The sequence below is a fragment of the Hemicordylus capensis genome, chromosome 1 (genome assembly GCF_027244095.1).
Source record: "Hemicordylus capensis ecotype Gifberg chromosome 1, rHemCap1.1.pri, whole genome shotgun sequence".
Taxonomy (NCBI): domain Eukaryota; kingdom Metazoa; phylum Chordata; class Lepidosauria; order Squamata; family Cordylidae; genus Hemicordylus; species Hemicordylus capensis.
The window spans coordinates 161,051,521-161,071,061 of NC_069657.1; the positions used below are offsets into that span (position 1 = coordinate 161,051,521).

At 42.3% G+C, this 19,541-nt stretch overlaps 1 protein-coding gene across 6 annotated transcripts in view; it reads right to left on the reverse strand.

Moving 5' to 3' along the window:
• Positions 1-19,541, reverse strand: part of MYLK (myosin light chain kinase) — a 359,252-nt gene that overhangs the window by 52,294 nt on the left and 287,417 nt on the right. For all 6 annotated transcript variants that reach the window (XM_053251749.1, XM_053251736.1, XM_053251728.1 and 3 more), the window contains 2 exons: positions 17,089-17,242; positions 1,034-1,336 (listed from right to left, as the gene is read on the reverse strand). In XM_053251749.1, coding sequence (XP_053107724.1) covers positions 1,034-1,336; positions 17,089-17,242 — 457 coding nt within the window. The remainder of the gene's footprint in view (positions 1-1,033; positions 1,337-17,088; positions 17,243-19,541) is intronic.

Genomic DNA, 19,541 nt, shown 5'->3' on the forward strand with positions numbered 1-19,541 from the left:
GCTGATCAATCAGGGGCCGCAAGAGCGGCCCTGACACGCCCCCCACATCTGACGTCAGACGCAGGGAGGCTAGTTTAGCTCCTGAGCGGGGGCTGCGCAGCCCCTTCGGGAGCTGAACAAAGGCTGCCGCTGCGTTCACAGCACCAGCCAGGAGCGGCTCTTCCTTGCAAAGGCAGGAAAGAGCCGCTCCTGGTTGAGCGCTGCCAGCCTAAGTAGCTCCTGAAGGTGCCGCGTGGCCCTTTCAGGAGCTAAAAGACTGGCACTGCCTTCACAACACAGCCTAGGAGCGGCTCTTCCCTGCAGGGAAGAGCCGCTCCTGGGCTGTGCTGCGAAAGCAGCGCCAGCCTTCGTTTAACTGACGAAGGGGACGTGCACCCCCTTTGGCAGTTAAAGAGCAACTAAGTCTCTCTCGGCTGAACAGAGCCTCCAGGCTCCGTTTGGCCAGACCACACCCCCGCGTCTGACGTCAGAAGCGGGGGCGTGGCTAGCTCCTGCATCTGACATCAGACGCGGGGGGCAGGGCTAGCGGGGGTGCCCGCTGCAGCCGCACACGGGCCGCTGGCGGGCTGGCTACACCCCTGGTTTCATTTTTACAAAAGTCACTCTTGCCATTTCAGTCCTGGTGTTTATTACTTGTGTACTGTCATTATGGTCATTTAACCATGTTCTCAAGTATTTACAATGTGAAACTCTTTCAATTTGGGTGTTGTTGACTGTTAGGTTTGTTGCAAGGCATGAAGTTCATTTAAAAACATTGTCTCTCTTTTTCTTTCTCCCACAGTGTGTCTCACACACTTCTGTGTGTTCAGATATTTCACACAGAATCCCAGACTCCACAACTTTACATTCAGGCAAAACCAGACCATGAGGAGGTGCAACCACACACATACTTCCTTTTTATAAATGCACATTCAGTCTGGCATCCATTTCTCTGAGTAAGCAAAGAGACCATCTACACTCAAAATCCGACAGCCTGGAAGCCAAATTGTAAAGAAACATATTGAATCGTATTCTTCACATGACAGGGACTCACCTTCATGCTTTTCTCCTACTTTTACTAGCTCAGATTCGTGACTTGGCTCACTTATCCCATACACGTTAGCAGCTCGCACCCGGAATTTGTACTCCCTGTCAGCCAGCAGGTCCTGGACACTGTAAGAAGTGCTACGGCAAGTAGTGAGATCTGTCCATTTGTTGTCAATTGTGTTCCAGACTTCCACAGTGTAGGATTGCACTGCACTTCCACCGTCATAAGAGGAACCATACCATGAGAGGGTGAGGGATGAACTCCTTATGTCTGATGCACAAGGTGTTCCAGCCGGGGGGTCAGGTCTATCTGCAGAAAGGGAGAAAGCACACCAAAAAAGTATTACAAATCCATTCTTCCATTTCTCCCTCATAGAGGCAATCACTGGCTGAGCTAAAAAGAGCATTTGGAAACCCATGGCAATTCTCATATCATTCTCATCACAGCAGCTCATCTCTCCAAGGCTGCATCTGCACCCAGTAGCCATCATATAATGTAACAAAGGTTAAGTTCTGGTCCCAACATCTCAATCTGAAGGGTGCTGGGTTGTTATCCTAATCCTTTATCCATCCAGGTATTGCTTATATTAACCATAGTTTCTTGCTACCCAACACTTCTTGCTTCTCATTAGTTTTCTGGTTTAGAAGAAGACGAATTCTTCTAAATTTTGTGTAACCTTGATTGATATCTAGGTGTAATTTGGTGGGGTTTTTTGCTGAAATTATTTCAATAAATAAGATGTATAAAGGAGTAAAGATTTAAGTATTTGGAGGTAGGGGAGAGCCTCTTACCTTGGACAGAGTCCTTTCCTCCACCTAATTTACATCACAGCTCACCATGTAATGCAGGCAATTCTACAAATACTATCTCAATTAAACAGATGTAGGTAGGAACATAGGAAGCTGCCATATACTGAGTCAGACCATTGGTCTATCTAGCTCATTATTGTCTTCACAGACTGGCAGTGGCTTTTCTAAGGTTGCAGGTAGGAATCTTTCTCAGCTCTATCTTGGAGATGCCAGGGAGGGAACTTGGAACCTTCTGCTCTTCCCAGAGTGGCTCCATCCCCTGAGGGGAATATCTTATGGTGCTCATACTTCTAGTCTCCCTTTCATATGCAACCAGGGCAGACCCTGCTTAGCTAAGGGGACAAGTCATGCTTGCTACCACAAGACCAGCTCTCCAAGTCCAATTCTCCAAGGTACAATTTTTTCATTCTCAGATATGCATTAAGAATTTGGTAGGCATCTTCTAAATCCATCAATACTCTCTCCTAGCTGAGTAAGACTATAAACTGGGTTTCCCCATGAAACTTGCGTTGACTGCTGAAAGCTATAGATCTAGCTTGGTGCTCATCCAGCTTTGTATCCACCCACTCATCAACCTTACTCATTCACTATTTTTCTGTGCTGTTTGCTGGAGAGAAAAAACAGAACACATTCCCACTCTAGATTGATGGGCATGTCCTAGCCTTCATTCCCTAAAGAAAAATAGAGATTAAAATACAGATAGACTAAAAAGATATAGACGGTTAATCCAAAATAAGGTCATAGATGTGAAATTTGCAAATCAAGATTATATAGATAGGTTGAAAGAAGTCAATGCTGAGGAAACCTTTTCCTTCCAGCTTCCTAACTTTAAATCCCCTTTCATGGCTTCCTTCCTCTTCACATGTGAGGATTCTCAGAATTATGTGGGAACATTTTAGATTGAGAGCTCTCTTCATAGACTCTATGTATAGTCTAGATACATAGTACTAGTCAGTACCAGTTGCCCTGGGGCATTAAAAGTTTACTCATGTCTTGTGGCATCTTCACTATAAGGATGCCATAGTTACAAACATATTTCAAATTCCTAGAAGCCAAAACCCAATTTTAGGAAACAACACTTTACAAAACTTTTAAAAAGAATACAATTTCTAGGTATCAACATCCATTTTTAAGACTCCAGCAAAACAGGCACCTTTGAAACCCTATTGGAATAGCAGTATGCTCTATAGTCACAATGCAGCATTCACCTTCTTTGGAGCAAATGTCCTAAGTTTAATGGGATGAATGGAATAATCCACTTGTGGGTTGTCGTTTCCCCCCTGAAGTACCAAAACATGTATGCACTTAGCATTGCTCTAAACTGATTAATACATTATACAGGTGAAACTCGAAAAATTAGAATATTGTGCAAAAGTCCATTAATTTCAGTAATGCAAATTAAAAGGTGAAACTGATATATGAGACAGACGCATTACATGCAAAGCGAGATAAGTCAAGCCTTAATTTGTTATAATTGTGATGATCATGGCGTACAGCTCATGAAAACCCCAAATCCACAATCTCAGAAAATTAGAATATTACATGCAACCAAGAAGACAAGGATTGAAGAATAAAACAATATCGGACCTCTGAAAAGTATACAGTGTACTGTGCTTGATTGGCCAGCAAACTCGCCTGACCTGACCCCATAGAGAATCTATGGGGCATTGCCAAAAGAAGGATGAGAGACACGAGACCAAACAATGCAGAATTGCTGAAGGCCGCTAATGAAGCATCCTGGTCTTCCATAATACCTCATCAGTGCCACAGACTGATAGCATCCATGCCACGCCACAGCAGTAATTGCTGCAAAAGGGGCCCAAACCAAGTACTGAATACATATGCATGCTTATACTTTTCAGAGGTCCGATATTGTTCTGTTCTTCAATCCTTGTCTTCTTGGTTCCATGTAATATTCTAATTTTCTGAGATTGTGGCTTTGGGGTTTTCATGAGCTATACGCCATGATCATCACAATTACAACAAATTAAGGCTTGACTTATCTCGCTTTGCATGTAATGCGTCTGTCTCATATATCAGTTTCACCTTTTAATTTGCATTACTGAAATTAATGGACTTTTGCACGATATTCTAATTTTCTGAGTTTCACCTGTATATAGATGTTAAATGCCTCAGAAAACTTGAATCTTGTGCTAGGATAATCCTCTCATAACTGATGTTAAAAACAAACAGGCTAGAATCCACTTCTTGCTGTGCAGCCCATCAGGCTTTTAAAGGGGACAAACCCTACAAGACTCATCCAGTAGGACAGCATTAACAGTATGAATGCAGCAGAAAGTGAAAATAAGGCACCATGGAATGGCAACAGAAGAGAAGATGGAAAGTTTTAAGAGAGGTATAAACTGCACAACACTACTACAAATATCTATATGCCATTTTTCAACAGAAGTTCTCAAAGCAGTTTACATAGAAAAACAATAAATAAAGTCTTGGATGAGGTGAATAATCGTCTTTTCCCTGGCGGGGTATCACTGAGAGTGAAAGGAGCGATTGGACAAGGTCTGCTGAGAGGATGACCTGGAGGCTTGATAACGTGGCCATTTATTTTGCTTCGGTGGGCAAGATGTTGCAGACTGGTATGTCATCGTGCCGTATTCTTCATTTCCTGTACCTTTTGAAGGGTCTCGTCGGTTTTGTCTCTAAAGAGCGCTTCCCTTCAAAGGATAAGTCCTCAGTTGTTGAACATGTTTCACATGTTAGCCCCGATGATTTTAGCCATACATGTCTGTGTACTGCAGTGGAGGTTGCCATTATTTTGGCTGCCAACTCAACAGAATGCCTCACTGAATATAATTCTTATTTTGCCAATTGTGCCTCTCTGTCAAACACACTTTGGCTGGTTCTCGCTTATCTTGAGGCACTGGTCAATAAAAGGAGACACCTTTTCCTACAAGAAATGATTGTATCTCACATTGTATGCTTGATAATTTGTGATTATCGAGGTGTAATGCTGCTGCTGATTTTAGATGCCTTTTGAAGGTGTAGGAATCCGTCCCCCTCTGTGTCCCCAGGGTTAGATGTTTGGATCTATCTCTGGAATTATTCAATGCCACTTCTATCTCTATTGAATTTGGGGGCAGGTGCATCTGTAGGAAGCCAGAAGAGTCTTCCTCTAACTGCACCCAATAAAAACTTTCTAAATGTTTAGTAGGTTGTGGCAAAGATGATGCTTTCTTCCAGCAAATTTTAACAATGCCGAATTCATGGACAAAGAGGCGGGAATGCATGCATCTGCATCAATAAATTCAAAAAATGGATCTCAATAGACCTTTTGTTGCTGGTCCAGTTTTATTCCCAGTGCTCTAGCCATTCTGGAAATATAATCTGAATAAATCTTCAGCTCCTCCAAAGGAGAATATGGTTTTGGGTCTGTAAGAAGATCTTGGGGCGATGACCTTGTCGACGCCAACTCCGAGTGTCAAGAGTCAACTTCACACTTCCTCTGAGTGTGTTTGAGGTCCTCTGGTTTGGTGCCTTCCGGTACTACTGGTTCCATGGCAGTCCTGGTAGGTACCATGGGAAGCTGTGGAGGTTGAACTGGTGGATCCCTCCATTGTCCCAAAGATGTGAGGGAGGTGAAGAGTTGTTGTTGTTGTTGTTGTTGTTGTTGTTATTATTAATTCAATTTCTATACCGCCCTTCCAAAAATGGCTCAGCGCGGTTTACAAAGAGAAATAAAACAAATAAAACAAATAAGAGGGCTCCCTGTCCCCAAAGGGCTCACATTCTAAAAAGAAACATAAGACACACACCAGCAACAGTCACCGGAAGTACTGTGCTGGGGGTGGATAGGGCCAGTTACTCTCCCCCTGCTAAATAAAGAGAATCACCACGGTAAAAGGTTCCTCTTTGCCCAGTTAGCAGGGGTTGTGTGTCAGCTGTGTTGTGTGTCAGCTTCTAAGATGGAGCTGGGGGTCCAGGTATTTTATTTTATTTTATTTACATTTTATATCCTGCTCTTCCTCCAAGGAGCCCAGAGTGGTGTACTACATACTTAAGTTTCTCCTCACAACAATCCTGTGAAGTAGGTTAGGCTGAGAGAGAAGTGACTGGCCCAGAGTCACCCAGCAAGTATCATGGCTGAATGGGGATTTGAACTCAGGTCTCCTAGTCCAGCACTCTAACCACTACACTACGGACCTCTCTTGAATCATCAGAATATATCGAGTCCACTGGAGATAATTCTCTTCCACGTTCTCTTGCCCAGTATTGTCTCCCATAAGGGTAGGCATATCAATCCTCTGCGGGTGATGTATAATGGTCTTGACAGACTAGATGCTCCCTTGAAGCCAATTTCTGCATTGGTCTCAGTCTTGCAGATGGCAGTGAGGCACTTTCCTGCCCTCTGGGAACATAAGATTCACTAGTGTCTGAAAACTGACCATCTGGTTCCTCCAGGTCCAGGAAATGAGGACAAATAGGCTGGTGTTCCGGCAAATTTTCCTTGTTTGGTGTGTTGTTGTGAGCTGGTGGATCATTGTCCCTTGGAATGGGATGCTCAGGTACAGGTCATTTCTTGTCAGGGCCAATGGAATGCCTTGAGGCACAGGTGGTCTTAGGTGGTCTGGCCTCAGGTTGGATCTTCTTTTTCGTTTTTGGTTAGGTCAGAGCAGCATCAGTGTCTAGCACTAGTTTTCATTTCAGTATGAGGGGTAAATGGTGACCCGCTGGCAGTTGTGGTTGCTGCTGTAGAAGCTTCTTTTTCAAGGGCAGCCCTGGTGTTGTTTCCTCGTGGCCCATTGATCCTTAAGCCTTCAGTATCAATGCTGTAGGACCTGAGGCAAGGTCGCCACAGATGTCGCAGAAGTATTCGGTACAGGGTCTGGGACCTCTCTCAGTACCGGTATGCTCAGTACTGAAGGCAAACTAGGCGAGGGCGGTGTTGCCTTATTAATATTGTTCGGTGGTTAAAGGGGCTTCAACCAACATGTTAGCTGTGCTGGAGGCAACCAAGTTTTGCGAAGAGCACAGGGCCTTCTCCCACAATGCTGCATGGAGGCAAGAAGCTCTGTTCTTGCTTGCTTGCTTCATAAATGCTTGGCAGTGTGCTCAGGCCTCCACCATGTGCAATTTGCTGAGGCAGAACTTGCTGTGGGGATCAGAAGATGGTAATTTGGCCCAGCAGTGCACACACTTTTAAAAGACAATCTTGCTTGCCATACAATGATCCCAGCCAGGATTGGGTGACCGGAAGGGGATCTCCCCCGCCCCTCAACCCCAAAATTTAAAAGAAAACTAAGTAAAATAAAGCACTAAGTACTCAAAAATAACTAAAGGAGAAATAGGTAAACAAAGGAGATAAAAAGAAGGATCTTTTAAAAAAAAACACCCATATTTTCAGGAGAAGTTCAGAACAGAAGCCCAACGAAGTCGACTGAAGCATGCATGCCAAAAGACTGAGGGGATGAGGAAAGATGCAGCCACATATAGCAGTTGGGGCTGCGTTCCCACCAAAACAAGAATCAAGAAGCTTGGAATGTTCCCAACATGGTCTCTGCACATGCGTGAAGACCATTTGTGAAAAAGACAGAGACCATGTTGAAAAACCACTAGTCCTCTTCTGCAAAACCTTGTGTATCAGCTTGGACAAGACTTCAGGCAGCACTATAATAAATTATGCAGCCATATTCACAATTCTGCTTGTGTAAGATGTTGCATACACTTTTTTGCAAGCAAAAGAGCACCCTTGAATTTAGGTCACTTTTCTTGCAGAAGTGTCAAGTGGAAAGCAGCCACTTCCATGAGAGGAAGAACCTCCCACAAGCGGAAGAGCAGTGGTGGATTCAATCTACTGCAAACCAATGAATTTATTATGGTTGCTGCTATCACAGTGACTCATTTGTTGAGTACTAACAAACCTGGAGCAACCACTGCATTTCCCCTTGTGCTGGAACAGAGATGTTCTTTCTTACTTGGTATGAACTGATTAGATTTGTAGTACTGAGATCCAGAATAAACTTCTGAAATAAGATTAAAAGTCTGCTCTTGTCATATTAAAACCTACCAAAATATCATAACCTTTTAATATAGATCACAACATTTCAAGAGTGTACAAAAATATCCAGATGCAGAAGATAAACATTCAAGTAAGATAAAAACACCCACCATTAAGTCAGGCAGCATGTAATGTCGTGAGTGTGCATGAAAGTGTATCTCCTTCAAATATGTCCCAGACTTCAGCCTCATATACTGCATGGAATTTGGGATGTCATGCTCATTTGTGGGCTCTACGCAGAGTGACTAGCTTGTGTGGTTTTCACATGTGTGGTGCCCCAGTCAGTGGATACCAGACCAAACTGGTTAGCAGGAGGCGTTTGGCCCTCTGTCACAGGGTTCCCAAGTACTCTGTGGAACTTGGGAAAAGTCTTCCCTATAGGAAAGGTAGTTATCCAAGAAAAAGTAGAGAGAATCTGCAGGGGCGCTGTTGGGCTGGGACTCTCTAAACCTACCCTAGTCAGGGCATCATTTATTCTTTGCCCAGTCTTGGTGATTAGAGCCTATTTACTTTGTTCCTCCTCATTTGGAGGAAGCATTCAAATCAGGGTACGGTGGGAATGAGGCAAAACCTGCCCCATGTTTAGAGTCTTTGGGGGATATTTGGGGGATATTTAAGCCAACAAGTATTTTTAGCAGTTTCTAGAGGTCAAGGAAATAGTGGCCTGGAAAGGCACTGGACTGCTAAGCACACTTCCATATTCCTTTGCACTGAAGTGTAGTCCATGTCATGCCAATCCCATTGACTGACTGATTGATTGATTGATTGTTTAAATGCCATCAAGTCGATGTCCATTTAATATTGCATTCCACTGTCCAAATAAACATTCACCTGAGTTCCTGATGTGTCACAATTCCTTTCCTGTGTTGTCTCCAAGTGGTTATGGTTATAGCCAAGTGGTTACAATATGAAGCAAGCAAAAAGGATCAACAGAAAGTGCATCCAGAGACATCACAACATTTATGTTTAGCTAGCAGATTCAAGGATTCAGAAAGGGGGCTCTACCACCTCAAATATGCACACAGACAACTTATCAATATCTGGATGCATCGTCTTGTTAAAATCTCTCTGCTTTAAAGTTTTCGATTGGATGTGCTAGCTTTCCATACGCAAAGAGATTTGGATAACAGGATGCTTTCAAAACAACGGATATCTTGTGCATCTTAAAAGTGGCACAGTCCCATGAGTATAGCACTCGCCTCCCTGCATGCTTGAGGCTCAGATAAATAAGAGTGCTGCTTATAGACATAAGGGAAGGGAGACATATAATGAATTTTGTCATTTTAAACACCTGCGATTTGGCTAGTGGCTTTCCTTTGTACATGTTCTTTTTCAACTAGCTAGCCAAAGGTCTGTTGCATTAGCTATTGCTCCTTTGGCTTAAAGCTTCAGAGTTCTGACAGTCATTTTTACTCAGCATGTGCTTTTAATTTTGGGATTCTCTGCCAGGATAAAATAACTGCTTCAAAAATGAAGCAGCATCCTCAAGGTGGTTCTCTTTAGTTCAAAAGATACCTTGGCTTCTTTTTAATTCGAGTTATTATATTACTGTTCCACACTATTATTAGCTATTGCGATATTTGCCTGCCAGATGAAGAGCAGACATAAAGCAACAATTAATTCCTTTCCATGGGTTAGGCTGTTTAGCCAGAGAAGGTATTTAATATACTGCTAAAGCCAGTTGGATGATATCCATGCCGACATTACTGGCAAAGGCTGCACTTGAGATTCATCTGTGGGAGAAAAATGAAGCCATAAAAGGCCATAACTGAACTCTAAGTTACCACTCTCAGGAGTTGGGGGGAGTCACTGTAAACCACTCTGCTTTCATTGGAAAAAACACTCTGCAGCTTATATTTCCAAGGGAGGAAAGGGCTATAATTTAAAGACATTATTCCATATAGATGTTAATGAACTCTATTTTTAGGATAAACATAGACTGAAAGGACTGGAAATGTTAGGTTGTTTTTTTTTTTTAAGCTTGGGATGTATCTTTACATAGCTATAAACTCCAATAGCGAACACAACTTTCCCCTCATAAAACAACATCATCTCTCAATATTCTGCCTTTAGTGAACTTTGGTTCCACATTTCATTCTCTTTGAGAGCTTCCGTGTGTCATTTAAATTGACCCTTTTGGCCATGCTCCATCCCTTCTTTTCAAAACACTACTAGAGGTGCTTTCTGTTTCACCCCACCATTCACATAAGTTGCCTATATTCTCTTCAGCACAACCATGGCGGGCTAGAGACTTGTGCTGACTTATTTTAGGAATGGGTGTCGTTATTACCCAAAGAGTGCCTCTTTTTACCACCACACCCAACCACACTCCCCAACCCATTTGCTGCAGCCCTGCTTTCACCAAACCTGCTGCCAAGGTTGATCAGGGAGAAGACCAATTCCACAGACACAAGTATGTGCCACTCGTTTCTAAGTCCCTTCTCTTACTCGAGGCCAGAAACAAGGAGGAAAAAGAAGAGGGAAGGCCCTTGTCCTCACAGCCACCCAACAGTCTGTTCCACTGCCAAGATTCTTTCTGGGGTGGTGGTGGAACACTGCTGGGGGTAGGGGTAAGTTAGAACAACCACCCTCAAGGCAGATGGTTTCTGTTGCTGCTCCTATTCTCTGTCATCTACCTCCTTTTAAGAGAAACTTCTTTGATTCAAGTTGGGGCTGGAGAAGCTGTCACATCTCTCCCTATTTGCAGCCTGCAAAGTTGGGGAGACATTTCAGCAGCCTCCCCAACAGCAGGGATGTGAAGAGAAGCAAAGTGCTACTAGCAGCAACAATTGTACCCTCAGTTGCTAGAGGGTGCCATTTTTACCCACAAAACTACAGAGTGAGACCCAAAAGCATTATTCTAAGACCCCAAAGCATTATTCAGATTGCTTCATGGTGATACAATAAAATGATGTGGTATCATCACGAAACCAAATCAGAGTGAGGGCAGTGCTTCCTGTTCTTGCTTTGGTGCCTGGTAAGCAAAAAACAAAAACAAAAACAACAACAACCACCCTCTCCGCCCCCACAAAATAAAATAAGTACTAACCAGGAGCTGTGATTCCCAGGAATGTCATTACTGCCACCACCATGTAACAAGCAGCCGTGGCAAAAAAGAGTGAGTGGGAAGTGGTTTTGTGAAAATTTCTACACACATCCCCGTGACCCCACTTTCAAAATGAAAAAGGTCCTGAAGAGAACTAATACGCAGCTCTAAAAAAACTGAAAGTCCGTTCTCACATCTTTGGGTGGCCACATTAGACAGAACTTCAGAAAGTGAAAGACCCTGCTAGATCAGGACAAAGGATCATCAAGTCCAGCTTCCTGGCTGGTCAGATGCCACTGGAAAGCACATAAGCAAGTTGTAAAGGCAACAGCCCCCTCTTGGTATTCAGTGGCATACTTTCCTTGAACCTGGGGGTTCCATATAGCTATTGATGGACTTGTCCTCATGTCTTTCCATGGGAAACACCCACTTGCCAGTAATATATAGTCTTTAAGTTTTTTACACTTTTTAATAGATATTTTGCTCACTCTCCCATGCTCAGCTCCAAACCCCGCTCTCTCTCCCACAGACCCTGTTATCCTTCTATTTCTGTTCATCACTCAAACCATTCATAATTAGGATTATTCAGCTTTGATGATGAGGGAGGGGGAAATCGGCTATCCGTTAACATTTTTTTAAAAAAAATTCTGTTGTCTCCCATTGGAACCAAAGCTTGCCACAGGAGAAGAACCAGCAGTGAGATTTGGCATTTTAATGCCTGAGAAATGGAGTCTTGAAAAGATCACCAGTGCAAAAGCTTGACCCGCAGAGACTGCAACTCAAAAAGAGGGGCCCGCACAGCTGCATCCTTGAAAAAGCATGAGGTTCCATAGGACAAAAGAAATGCTGATATTTATAAAGCATTCAAAGACCACATGAACTGCTTACTATGCAAAACACTTAATGCAATCAGCTAGTAAGAACCCCTTTTTGAGTATGCAAATTGGAGGCAATTTAGTCCTATTGTTCTGGTCATCCAGTGCATGAGGACGAGGCCAATGCCCCATCACTTGAACAGAAGAATGCCTCTTCAAGCTTTCCATGCCACTAGATTTGCCCCCAAATACCCTATACGAAGTCTTTCCTCTCCTCTTGTTCATTGGAATAGAACTGGAAAGGAGCAAGATAAGATTGGACTGGAACATGTTGGCTGGATCGCTGGAGCTTTGATCCAGCTGCCTTTGAGACCATTCTGGGCCTGCTTCTGTAGGAGTTAAGCAGCATGCAGAGCAAGCTACTGCACCAGGGTTCTTGTTGGAAGTTAAGGACTTTGCACTGTCTCTTGTCTCAGACAGTGGAGGACAGACTAGTGAGTCAGAGGGATAGAGGGTCAAGACATTGGTCATCCCTTCTCTACTGCTCTGACACTATCCCTTTTGAAATGTAGATTGGTACTCTTAGGGATTAACTTCCTCCTTCTCTTCCCTACCTGTCCTTCTACCTTGCAACATGGCAAGCTCCTCTCCCTGCACCATGTGTGCAGAGAAGATGCAGAATCCATCTGCATCCAGCTAGACAGGTAGATTAGAGATCCTAATTCCTCACTTTCCTATCTAGAATGGAGTTCCTTAATAAATGCCTTATATATTGATTTGAAACTATGAATTGGCTCCAAGTTACTTTACTCTCAGCATACACACATGCCTAAATAAATTCTGCTGTGTTGTGCCTCTGTGCACTCTGCTATAATGAAAAAGGGATTCTCTCACCACAGAGAATTTCCAACAGTTCTGACAGCCACAATCCTGTCTCCCTCAGCGCTGAAATCTCTCAGCTTCTAAGCGTTCCTGGGACTCTGAATTGGGGAACCCAGAAACGCAAGTAACCCTAGCCTGAAATGTGCCTTGTGTGGGACATCTGTACTGCCCTGGCTGTTTCAAACTCCCATGTCCCTGGGAACCTCCTCAGTTGTGCAGACACTCTTAAGGTCTTGTCTTGTGTTTTGACTGCCTGGGAAGTCCAGGTCTCCACAAGCAGACAAACCCTGAGAAAACCTCTTTGAGGCAGAGATCCTCATGGAGTGGACTTGCTGGGAGTATAGTACTCACACACCAGACTTTACAGATTGTTGTGAACGTGTACAGTCTTGGGTGCTATATTTGCATCTGCCGCCCCTCACCTATCCATGCCCTCCAGCAGGAAGCCATAAAGAGGGATGGAAAGCATTTCTAAGGCATCACCCCACCAAGATCAGAACAACAGGAAAGGTATACAGTTTGTATACCTCTCTCAAACTCTGTGCTCTATATCTCCCTGCTTCATTGCCCACATAATTGTTCCTTTTCCCTTTTGGTTGCTCGCTTACTTGTTCTCAATTATATCTGAGTTCGTAATTATTTTGCCTGCTGAACCAATCTATGTTTTGGCCCTAGTTGCCAAATCCATTTTGCATTGTGCTTCAGTTGTTTCAATAAACCTTGTCCCCATTTTTCACAAGCCTTGCCTCTGGGTCCATTACCCCCCTAGGGGTACTTGGGTTGCTCGGATTAAAAAGCCCTTTGTTGCTGCACACTTGCAAACTGGTTCCAGAGCCAATTCTCCCAACTCAAGCAAGATCATAGTCACATACCATGGTAGTGAACGCATGTTCAGCAAGGGTGGTAACAGCACTTACGAAGCAAGCAAATGGAGGTGTGTAACATTTTCACTCAAACCATTCAAAATTCTATATACTTCAATTTGCCTACTTTGTAGACATTTCCTATTACCAAAGCTGAAGAATCCTAATCTTTTTAGTCTTTTCTCAAAACCAAAGTTTCTCATGCAATTACATTTGTTATTTTCCCTTAATGAATTTTCCACCCCAGATTTACATATTGTTCCAGAATGGCCAGAACTGCATATATAACTGTATATTCAATACATACTCAAGTTGCAGGTGCACTATTTTATTTTCATATGTGCATCTTGGTGCTTATTCCATCACACAATTATAGTCTTCAACTTTGGTCATTTATCTACACTTTGTGCTTCTATTTTCCATTTAAAAAAAGAAGGCATAAGAATATAGGAAGCTGCCTTATACCTAGTCCAACAATTGGTCCATCTACCTCAGTATCGTCTACCCAGACTGGCATCAGATTCTCCAAATTTATAGACAGGGGTCTCTCCAAGCCCTATCTGGAGATGCCAGGGCGGGAACTCTGGACCTTCTGCATGCAAGTATGCAGATGCTCTTCCCAGAGCAGCCCCACCCTGCAAGGAGAATATCTTAGAGTGCTCACATGTAGTCTCCAATCTGCTTAGCATAGAGGACAACTCATGCTTCCTACCACAAGACCAGCTCTCCTCTGGGTCTCCATCGTGAATTCTTATTGTATGTTTCTAATTCTGAATTCTATTTTTTTTAACACGGTAGTTCTCAATACTAAACCATCATGCTCAACACCAGTCCACCCTAACAATAAATGCACACTCTGGGATAATTTCTGACATCTGTAGTTTTCCAAAATATCAGGAGCAACATATCCACATTTCTGCTTTGAGTGTCCAGAGACAGGACAGAGATATATGGATATAAATGCTGCTGAAGTTCACTGGGCTTGGGTCCTGAAATAAGCTTTGGGAGCTTGGTAATACTCACTGATATGGAAGCAAGCATTAGAAGCCCCTAGATTCTTTTCTGTCTCCGAATAAGATCCAAGTCAGAAAAGAATTCTCAGTTTACCTACTATCCACTTGACCCTCAAACCCTGTCAGTATGACAGAACCAAGACCGATTTGCTGTCCCAAACATTGTTATCTGCTCTAGAGGGGAGACACTTTTGCCCTGCTGCCACTACTGAAATATTGCTAGGTGACAGCTGAAGATACTGGTCCTCCAGAGTAGACATCAGGCAAAGGGTGAGGACATCTGTCAATTTGTTCTAGTGTAGAAGATCTACATGTACACCGTGACTTAAAACAGTTTCATTGAAACATGTTTCGAAGTCCATAGTTCCTCTTAGTACATGTTTTCTTATGGGAACCACTTATAATTGCTATGTGAATCCAAGTTTCTCTCTGTGTTCTCAGACTGAGTCAACAACCAGGAATGCCTTCTATCAGCTTTGGCTGATGCAACACTTTCTGGAGGAGAACAACCCTAAACAATGGTGCACATGGGGGTAGCCTCCAGACTTGACTATTGTAATGTTCTCTACATAGGGCTACCATTGTAGTTACAGTTAGTGCATAATGTGGCTGCCAGGTTGGTCTCTGGGACAACTTTTATTTATTTATTTAACATATTTGTATATTGCCCAAAATGCAAGTCTTTGGGCAGTTTACAACAAAATACAACAACAAAAAGGTTAAAATTTAACCTTTTTAATAGGTTAAAGATTTATATAAATCTTAAATAATTTAAGATTTAAAGTGTTAAAACTATTAAAAACCATCAAACTATTAAAACAGTATCTAATTAAATGTGAGCAAATGTGTGTTGATTGCCTTTTTAAAAGCTGTAAAAGATGGGGAGGCTCTTATTTCATCAGGAAGCATGTTCCAAAGCCTCAGGGCAGCAATGGAGAAGGCCCATCCCTGAGTAGCCACCAGACGAGCAGGTAGCAACTGCAGACGAACCTTTCCTGATAATCTCAATGGGCTACGGGGCTCATAGCGAAGAAGATGTTCTCCTAAATACCCAGGGCCTAAGCTGTTTAGGGCTTTATAGGTTATAACCAAGACCTTGTATTTTGCCCAGAAACTTTTCGGTAGCCAGTGTAGATCTTTTAAGATAGGAGTGAAATGTTCTCCCCAAGATGACCCAGAGACACCCTGGCTGCTGTGTTCTGGACTAACTGAAGTTGGAGAGTCCATGATACTATTTTGAAAGCATTACACTGGCTGCCAGTATGCTTGCTTTCGGGCAAAATACGAAGTGTGGACCCTCATGCTTTTGGTGTATTATCTACTATTTTTAGTATTTTTAGTCCTTTTAGTATTAATATGTACCATTTCATATGTAATCGCCTTTTATCTACTCTCACTTTTAACATATAATCACCCTTATACTTTGTGCTGGTCTATGACCATAATAAATATTGATTGAAATACAAAGTGCTAATAATTACCTTTAAATGCTGTAAATGGCTTAGGTCCAGGTTATTTAAGAGAGCACCTTTTTCTAAGATATTCCACGGTGGCTAAGGTGATTTGGAGAGGTCCGCCTGCAGTTGCCACCAACGCATCTGGCAATGACTCCAAGTCAGGCCTTCTTCATAGCTGAGCTTTGGTGTACACTCCCAGCCAAGATACGAGGTTTGCCCTCTCTGCTAGCCTTCAAGAGAGCCTTAAAGACAAACTTTTTCAACCAGGCATTTTGATGGTTGTTTTTAGTTGGTTCTGTTTATACTGTGTTTTAATTTTTTATTTTAACTAGTTTGTTTTAATTGGTTTGTAAACCACTTAAGTGATTTTTGATTAGGCAGTGTGAACATGTGATAAATGTGTTGAGCCAGATATCCTCTGTGTTAAGCAGTTATAAGGCAGTAACACTGGATGACTGAAGTATCTCCCAGAGGCACTGTCTTAGAGAAAGGGGTTCCCTAATCAGAATTACCTCATGCACAGAGTTTACAAATCATTGACTCTTACATAACTGTCAGATGCTCTATTGATTCTAAATCAAGTCTTGAACTTCTCCTGGCCCTTAAGGCTTGCAGGCTAAATACCAGGCCACTGACTGTATCTCTTCACCCAACAGAAAGAATCTCTAAGGTTGCTATCTGCAGCTTTTGTTTTTCACTTTTCAGTGTAAAAGCAACTGATGTTTGAAAGTACTGTTCAGGCATCTTGCTTCTTATTTATTGTTTGCTAATTTCTTGCTGACACCCTGACTAAATTGCTTGACAGAAGTCCCAGTGGAATTAGTAAGACATGTTTGAGACTTCTGTCAAGCAATTTAGTCAGGATGTCAGCCACTGCCCTCCAAGTTGTTTGTTTTCTTCTAGACTCCTATCCATAGCCTTAAAATGCAACCTAAAAACTGACCAGGGTATTCCAACCTAGGGTAGAAACTGGCTTTAGAAACAAGAAAGGCCCTTCATCCTCTCCCTCCACAATGAACTGCTTTATTTAAAGCTAAAGAATCTCTTTCTTTGTGCTTCTGTATGTGTTGCCCTAGGAGATTGACAGTCAGGCAAAGGACCCTCCCTATCATGAGAAAATGCTAGTTTTCTAACACAGATCAAAAATCCACTATACTTACCTACAACAGTGAGGTTGACTTGGGCTTGTTTGCTGCCCAGCTTGTTTTCCACCACTAAAGTGTAACATCCACAGTGTTCCTGCTTCGTTGAAGAGATAGTTAGCTTACTGCTGTTCTCGGCATTCTCAATTTTGATGTGCTCATTCTCTTGGATCTGTCAAATCAAAGGGGTAGATTAAGACAGGTTTTCTGAAAAATTATATCAAAGGATATAAATCCTTTATATTTATATTTAAATAGGTTGCCAAACAGAACTCACTAAAAGAAGAAACAATTGTGTATGTTTGGACCTACCACTGTGCCTTACCTCTGTGACCATGAAAATCACCCCTCTATTAGCTCTTAAGCCATATTAGGTCCAATGCTAATATCTAACAGTCTGGACTCTCAACTGAGAATCTCCCATCACATCATATATTGTGAGAGAATGGGTTAAGAACATAACTGCATTAAGAAACTGTACAAAATGATGACTTCTTTTATCAATCCCATCTGATACAATCAGAATTTAAGACTATAAGATAGCATGCCTTTAAAAATTAATTCTAGTTAGCAAAAAGCAAGACTGATTTAAATTAAAAATGCCATTTTAATGTGTATGTATGTGTATACACACACACACACACACACACACACACAATGTATGTAAACAAATAAACAAAACACAAGCATTTATTGGTTTGCTTATTTAAGCATCCTCCACTGATGACAACCACAGCTGACAACAAATTACACTAAAATAGTGAGTGTTTACTCCAAGCTTCACTAGAATTGGCAGGGGCTTCCCTTCTTAAAACTCTTGGCTTTCCCAGGCCTGGAGCTATGCTCCCTTGTTCCAGATGCAAAAGCACCAGTGGGGAAAATCAGTACACACTAAACACTAGAACAATAATAGCAGAGGCTTCAAATTCCCAACCTGGGAAGAGTGAATAAAATCAGACTGAAAAAGGTGAAGATCAACCCCATCTGAGAGGAACCAAACCCAGTTTTGCAGTACAAGTCTTCAAGCATTTTGTGTGCTTTGAACCATATCTCTATGGAGCCAAGATGAGAACCACAGCACAAAACGTCAAGAATACTTAGAACTGCATTTACATGAAGTTTAGGCCATGAAGGCCATTAAGAATGCTAACATTTCAGTGTAACTGTAAAATGCAGCACAGTGTGTTCTAAATATGAAAATAGACAGCAATGTCAGTGACCTCCCTCCCCTGCTCCCACTTCCTATTAGATAACAGCTTCTCCAGATCATTAAAAATGAAGGATATTTAGTTTGGCTTTTCCTACCATACATCTTGATGCAATAATAATAATAAAAACCCCATGGAGGTCTAAGTTACAAATTCCATTTTGGCAAACGACTGCAAAAACTAGCCTGATGCAGATAATCCTGCAGGACCAGTAATAAAAACACAATATCTTTGGAGGAGGAGCTGCACTTTTGCCATTCTGTTGTCTTTGTAACATTCTTCCATTCCTTTAGTACGGGCTAGTCAAATCTTAACATACATCCCAGACTATGAAATCTAGGCAGTCCTAAGCAACAGAAGACACCTATTCCCAGACTGTTATCAGGGAATAGTGTCTTCCACATAACCAGTTTGCGTGTGGTAAACTCATCATGAGTGGAGTATTTCTGCACTCATGGTTCCAGCAAGGTGGAGAGATCTATTGAATGGACCAACATGTGGAAAGACCACCAAATCCTGGAATTTTTTTCCAAAAGAGTTTTAAGTCAGGATGTGATCTTGTCGCTTGCCAGAATTGGCCATCAAGGCCACAACACTAAATCACCATTAGAAGCTTTATATAAAGGCTTCATAGAAGATATTGGAAAAGGTTGATTAGCACGGCTGATGGGACTCAACAAGCGAACAGAAGGCAGCTTTGGTGCTTGGGTGCTGGTGTCTCTAAGATACTTAGCTCAACTTCTGGTGCTGGTCCTATGAGCCCCATTTCTGGACATGTTCCTAGTTTTGAACTCCAGTTCTGTTACTGTTCAGTAACATCATGTAACTAATTCCTGTTTCTGCCCTTAGCTGTTGTAATCAGTACTAATCTGATGCCTGCCCAGCCAGAGAGGCTAAGAAACTTTCCTAAGTAATGCAGTGGGGCAGGAAGTGCTCAAATAGACAACACATGCTGGGCTCTTGGATTAACACGGATCGAAAAATAATAAAGTATACAAAAAAGGCAGCTACAATGAGGTTTTTCTGCATTCAAAAGAGGGACCAGGGGACAGAGCAGCAGGAGGAAATTAAGGCATATCTTCTGAAAGGAGTGGAATCAGCAAGAAAAACAGACACTGGTGAAACTACCAAAAAATGCATTTAAATAATACAAAAATGGGGAAAGGTTAATGACAAGTAAACCTTGGAGAAACCATCTGCTTCTTTTTGTTCCTAGAAGTGAAACGATAACCGCATAAGCATATGCCTGACTTTATAGTTTGT